Source organism: Lipotes vexillifer, unplaced genomic scaffold (genome assembly GCF_000442215.2).
Source record: "Lipotes vexillifer unplaced genomic scaffold, Lipotes_vexillifer_v1.1 scaffold584, whole genome shotgun sequence".
Lineage (NCBI taxonomy): Eukaryota > Metazoa > Chordata > Mammalia > Artiodactyla > Lipotidae > Lipotes > Lipotes vexillifer.
In genome coordinates this window covers 2,390,122-2,397,300 of record NW_006783036.1, presented here as the reverse complement: position 1 = coordinate 2,397,300, position 7,179 = coordinate 2,390,122, and the positions used below count along the sequence as shown (strand labels likewise).

Here is a 7,179-nt window from a genome sequence, read left to right as displayed (position 1 = left end):
GTCCGTGCGGCCCGTGAGCCATGGCTGCTGAGCCTGCGCGCCCGGAGCCTGTGCTCCGCAATGGGAGAGGCCACGGTGGTAAGAGGCCCGAGTACCCAAAAAAAAAAAAAAAAAAAGCGGACCAAAACTCCTTTGAGAAATGGAAGATTCTAGGGGCAGGGAAAATACAAGATGAGCTTAGAGAATCTTGTAGTACCAAAAAGTAAAGAAGTGTTAAAAAAAAAGAAAATGCTGGGTGATGTCAAAGGAACATAGGAGGCAACATGAAAGTGCTCCCCACGGCCAGAGCGGGCTCAATTTTAGCTGGAACAATTCTCAAATAATGATAGCACTGGATTATAATCACCTATAGTTTTGGACATATGTATCAAGAGCAAATGAGAACTCACAAGAGAAAACCCGAAATCCAATTCCCCATGGGTTTAGATTACACAGGCTAGCAGACACCTATCAGAACTAAGCTGGAGACTCTGTCACTGATTCTGGACATCAAAGGGCCACAGGCCACCACCAGCTCAAAGTGCATTTCCTTTTAAGTAAAGGAAATATGTGACAATGGTTGACAATAACTCCCCCCCAACACACACACACACACACACTTTGAAAAAAAAAAGTAAAGTATCACTGATTTAGTGGTATTTTATTTTAAAATATCTTTACTTATTATGGGATTTTAAAAGAAAAATATGTGTTCTAATCAACCACTTTTAAAGTTAAGACAATGAATTGTTTCTGAAATATGACAAACAATCACACGTCCTGTAATGCAGGCCACCATCTACTGAGTGTCTATCACGCTCCCCGCGTCGCCAGCTCCTGGCTCCTCACTGCCTTGGTCAGTCCTCCAGCGCCACACGACAGGAAGCCAAGGCTCGGAAGGACAAGGCACTTCCAGCATTGGGGACCTGATGGATCTAGGACATGCTTCACTGCTAGGAAACCACGTCCCTCAGGTAACTCCACATTCTCCCCAGGGACTGAGGTTACCCGAAGGTACTTTTCCAGATAAACTGAGTGTTTCCGCCTCCCCAGGGAACTGCCCTCAAAGCATTCTAATCTTCTTTCATGGGAACATTTCTAAAATGTTACAGATCTCTCTACCTTCCTGAAGGCACATCAGTGACCCAGTATGGCCTCTCCTTGACGGCTGGCTCAACAGAGCGAACTCGACTGTGCATCGTTCTGACACAGCAACAATCCCAGGAGCACCTAAAGTCTGCAGGCTGTTTGTCCGGTCCACTTTTGTATTTATCCCTTCACTAAAACAGCACCTGGCAAGTCCTGCTGTCTGCAAGTACATCTACCCCTGAGCCCGACAGCAGGAGGGACAGGGATCCGGGCCTCTCCGACGGCACAGATGCATCACACCTGCCGCTCAAAGCCCCTTCTCGGCTCTGCTGGGTTTGTGGAGCATTTCTCCAAGGCGGCTGATTCAGGCAGTCTGCTCTCTGGATATGGGATCATCAGAACACCGTGCATCAAATTCTCTACCATGAGTAGTTTAAAGGTAAAGACGGAATGTGGGCAGTGGGGGGGAGGCGGGAGATAAAGAAATACAAAGAATTCAGAATACACAGTGGAAGCCATGATAGAAGAGGAAAAGCAGAAGCCCCGGTGACTCCAGAGTCTTGGCAGTGGTGGGTAAACACCATATGCTTTGGCCTGGCTCTGCCCACCTAGTGACCTAGAGTGACAACTCTCTGGTAACTTCACATCACTAACCACCTTTCCTCACGTGATTATGCCTACCCTCTGGGGATGTCACGAGGATGACATTACTGTTCTCCATACTCCCTGACACGGTTAACTGGCCTATACTCCTTCCTGATCTGAAAAACTATCTTTCATACTAAGAGTTTGAAATCAAGGTCTATGCCCCAAAACACTTCGGAAGGCTCTACATCAGTGTAGGGCAATTACTGTGTTTTTTAAAAACTTTGCTTTAGATATTTAGAGGCTTCAATTCCTTTGAGATTAACAACAACAAAAAAAATTGAAACCAGAGTTTCAAACCTTTTTTTTTTTTTTTGCGGTACGTGGGCCTCTCACTGCTGTGGCCTCTCCCATTGCGGAGCACAGGCTCCGCGGCCATGGCTCACGGGCCCAGCCGCTCCATGGCACGTGGGATCTTCCCGGACTGGGGCACGAACCCGTGTCCCCTGCATCGGCAGGCGGACTCTCAACCACTGCGCCACCAGGGAAGCCCCAAACCTTTTTATTGAAAAGTTTAACAGTTGCAGTGAAGCCATCATTTACTTCATTATTCTGACAGAGTTTCCTAAACACATCTGGTCTTGGACTCCTTAGTGTGACACGTGTGAAGAACCTGTAAGCTCAAGCACTTTAGGAGGCTGCTCTGTGGGAGAAGCCCCAGCAGTCTCAAAGGGGCTGATCTAGAACCGGAGAGTTGCCCTCTCCACAAACTGCAACTGGTCACTCCCAGGGAATACATTTCTCTAACCCTATCTGAAACTTATTTTTCAATATATTCAAGAGTAACTGATTTACAACTAATTAAATCACAAGGACCTCTAATATCTTTTTTTTAAACTTTTTTCTTTTTTTTCTTTTTGACCACATGGCATGTGGGATCCTAGTTCCCCGACCAGGGATCAAACCCGCGCCCCCCTGCACTGGAAGCACAGAGTCCTAACCACTGGGCTACCAGGGAAGTCCCCAGACCTCCAATCTCTTAAATCTAAGGTTTCAGTTATAAAAATCCAACATACACACAACTCTTAGGAACATATAGACTGTTTAAAGTGAGGCATACTTCTACCACTTAAATTCTTTGTGAACATCAATCATTGATATCGTAGTAAACTTGGACATGAACAAACTCCAGTACGATGATATAAAATTAGCCTATAATCCTCACTGCCCAAAGAACTCTGATATGACATGTTATCACATGAATACAATTTCCCCATTAAGTTGCTCTCATCGATTTAAACCTGTGTCTGCAGATGTAGAGAACAAACGTATGGACACCAAAGGGGGAAAGTGGCAGGGGTGGTGGTGGTGGTGGGATGAACTGGGAGACTGGGATTGACATGTATACACTAATATGTATAAAATGGATAACTAATAAAAACCTGCTGTATAAAAAAATAAATTAAATAAAATTCAAAAAAAACAAAAACCAAAACCTGTGTCTGTATTTAGTCTCAAATAGGTCTCACGTTGCCTACCTTTCAAAGTGCTGTTTCATTTGTTTACATGCATAATAGTTTCCATCTCTCAGGTTCTGCATCTTCACAACTTCAGAAAACGTTCCCTCTCCTATTCTGCCAATTGCTTTATAGTCTATAAATGAAAACAATTATAAAAATAAAAGTTTACTTATGCATCTGTTTTGTACTCACTCCCAGAGAGCAGACGTCTTTATCTGTAAAATAATGCAACGGCAATATATTGAGGGTACTTCACCTATGTTTTCTAAGGTCCAGTGTTTCCCTCATTTCAAGAGAGACTGGGTTGTATGTTGGCAACACGCAGTCTCTGCTCCCCCTCGTGCAGCGGGGAACCACATGACCTGAATCCTGACCAGCGAGGAAAGGCTCAGCTCCCCTACGAGATGCTCGCAGACCAAGCATCCACTGAGCCTGTCGGCCCAGGGAAAGTGGCAGGAAGAGTCAGAATGACGGTGCGTTGAACACTACTGACTGCCTGGGCAAGAGATCTCAGGACAAAAGTGAGCTCAGTAGAAAACAGCTACTTTCCAAGCAGAAATGGAAGCAATAAGAGAAGCCCAGAAAGCAAAAGTCTCTTTGGGTTGGAAAAGCTTCCGCAGCCCAAATAATAGGAGGATAAAACCAAAAAAATCTTGACAGAAAGCAGCTGTGAGACTTGACAAACAACCTGGTCAGCCTTGCACCAAGGTCACGGGAAGGCAGCCACTCCCCACCCAACCCAGGCGCTTGCCTCAGAGAGGAAGGAGGCTCCTGCAGATTGAGACAGAGAAGCAAAGCAGCAAGGCCCCAAAGAGATAAGACAGGCTTGAGAAGAATGTTTAGAAAAGAACCTTGAGTGTGGAACTGACCAGAAGCAAACAGATCAGAAACCTATTAAACAAACTTGGACCAAAGGAAGCCCATCACCTTTGGGTCCCAAACCGACAACAACACAGAGCAGGCTTTTAAAACTGTCCCCGCTCCAAAGGAGGGCCTCCCCTTCAACACCTCTTTTAGACAGAGCACATTTTTAACACCTTGTGTGAATTCTGATTTGAACAAACCAACAGAAAAAAGGCACAACTTTTTTTAGAATAATGTTTTTTAGAAATGATATGTTTAAAGATTTTTAAAGTCCTTATCTGTTGGCAAGAAGCACTAAACTGTTTGGGGATGAAATCATACTATGTTTAGATTTGCTTTAAAAGCCGATACATTCCCATTCACTTCTGCCAGAAGTATAAACTGGTATAGTCATTTTGGAGGGCAATTTGACAATATATATTAAATATTTTAGATGTGTATATCCTTTGACCCAGCAATTCCAATTCTATAACTTATCCTGCAAAACATACTTGCTCAAGTATATGTGAGATGAGAAGGTTAGCGTAACATTACTTAATAGGGAAAAACTAATGCCCCCAAACAGAAAACTGTATAAATTAAATACGGTTTATCTATATAATGGGATGTATTGAATATATTTGAAAGAATGACACAGATACACAGATCCTTAAAAATAATGCCCTTAAAGGCAATACACATACACACAAAAACACACACACACGCACCACAGTTTGTGGCTGCTCTGAGGGATAAGGTTGCAGGTATTTCACTATCTAAGTCAGGTATATTCCATAATGAAAGTACTATTTTATTTTAAAAACAACAATAAAAAATAAAGACTCAGGGAAAAAAAGTGATGGGGGTAAAAATGACAAAATGTTGATCACTGTTGAAACTAGGTAACAGATACACAAGAGCATTCACTCTACTAATTTCTCTACTTCTGGCATGCTTAAAAGTTTCCATGATGAAAAGTTAAAAGAAAAGGGCAAAACCTCCTCCAGGATCCTCCCTGTCAACGCCCCCTTGTGACTAGCCAGAATAGAAATGACCTCCAGGAGACCTTGGGAGTCATGACATAAAGATGGTGGAAAAGCCACCAGGAAAGACTCTCAACCAGGAATACCCACGTAGGACATTCACACGAACAAGAGAAATACCTTTCTGGTATAAAGGCCACGAGAATTGGGGGTTTAACCATTACAGCACCTAGTAAGCATTATCCTAACATACTAATATATAAATAAATATCATAATTTATAAAACAAATAGAACAGGAGACTTTTCAGAATTTGTATTTGCAAGATTTCACATGTTTATATTTGTCTGAGATTTTATCCCACTTGTAAGTTACTATCTTGGCCTGCCACTGTTTCATGGATGCTGGCAGAAGACACAGCCTCTTGGGTCAGAGACAAAGGACTTCATTTCTCATGGTACAGCAAGGCATATGAGCATCAGCATATTAGCATTGGTTCCCCTTGCCCCGAAGTCCCACAGGGGTGACAGGATGGGCCCAGGTGACACCTGCACACGCAGTGGATTGCTTTACAGGAGAGGAATCTAGGGCCAATGGCCCAGCACTTTTTCAACAAGCAGTAAACAAGATGAATAACCCTTGTCATCTGGCACACTCAGCAAGAACATACAGGGAAGCTCAGGGCCTGAGGCAAATTGTTTTCCCAATGGTTCATTACAGTTTAATACCTACATTAACCAGTTTTGCTGATACAGGGGTACTTGGTATGGTATTACTCTTATAAAAATTCATATATAGGTAATATTGATTTTAATGCTGCTTTTTTTTTTTTCTTCTTTTTTGGCTGTGTTGGGTCTTCGTTGCTGCACGCAGGCTTTCTCTAGTTGTGGCGAGCGGGGGCTACTCTTTGTTGCAGTGCACGGGCTTCTCATTGCGGTGTCTTCTCTTGTTGCACAGCTCGGGCTCTAGAGCGCAGGCTCAGTAGTTGTGGTGCACGGGCTCAGTTGCTCTGCGGCATGGGGGATCTTCCCGGACCAGGGCTCAAACCCGTGTCCCCTGCATTGGCAGGCGGATTCTTAACCACTGAGCCACCAGGGAAGTCCCTAATGCCGCTTTTTAATCTTACTAAAAAAATAACAATTTCAGTGTACATTTTCATATAGCTTCAGGCCATGCAAAATAAGAAAATCCTATTTGTAATCACATATTTGTAGAAATTGGAAAAACTACTTTTCCCCCAAAACAGCATCTAACCATGTTATTACCATTCAAAATACTGTATACCACTACCAGTCTGTAGTAACTGTCACAGGAAGAAAGAAGAACCTGTAACTGCTGTGCATATGGTAGATGCCCAACAACTCCTGAAGAGAAGGGTTGAAGAACATAATTCTTAAAGCTTTACACAGGGCTTCCCTGGTGGTGCAGTGCTTGAGAGTCCGCCTGCCGATGCAGGGGACACGGGTTCGTGCCCCGGTCCGGGAAGATCCCACGTGCTGCGGAGCGGCTGGGCCTGTGAGCCATGGCCGCTGAGCCTGTGCGTCTGGAGCCTGTGCTCCGCAACAGGAGAGGCCGCAACAGTGAGAGGCCTGCGTACCGCAAAAAAAAAAAAAAGGCTTTACACAAAAATTTATTTTCCAAAGATGATTTCTAGGGAGGAAGATAAAAGCACTGAGAGTGTGAAGTGTGTTGAGTGGTGGTCCCCAAAAAGACATGTCCTTGCCCTAAGCCCCAGAACCTGTGAATGTGACCTTATTTGGAAATAAGATCTTTGCAGGTGTGATTAAGTTAAGGGGCTTGAAACGAGAACGTCCTGGACTCTCTGGGTGGGTCCTAAGTCCAATGGCAAGTGTCCTTATAAGAGACACACAGAGAAAGTAGAATGGTGGTTCCAGGGGCTGGTGGGAGGGGGAAATGGGGAGTTGTTACTGAATGGGTACCGAGTTTCAGTCACGCAAGATAAAAAAGTTCTAGAGATTTGTGGTACAACAATGTGCACACAGTTAACAATACTATACACTTAAAAATTTATTATGAGGGTAGATTTCACGTTATGTGATTTTTACGACAACAAAATAAGAGAGACACACACACATACAGACGTAGAAGAGGAGCCCGTGTGAACACAGGGGCAGAGACTGGAGGGACGCAGCCACAAGCCAAGGGATGCCCGGAGCCACC

The 7,179-nt window shown here is 44.0% G+C and overlaps 1 protein-coding gene across 1 annotated transcript in view; it reads right to left on the bottom strand.

Annotated features, from left to right (window-relative positions):
• Positions 1-7,179, bottom strand: part of MOK (MOK protein kinase) — a 66,593-nt gene that overhangs the window by 22,781 nt on the left and 36,633 nt on the right. Inside the window, exon 3 of the mRNA XM_007455657.1 lies at positions 3,192-3,306. Coding sequence (XP_007455719.1) covers positions 3,192-3,306 — 115 coding nt within the window. The remainder of the gene's footprint in view (positions 1-3,191; positions 3,307-7,179) is intronic.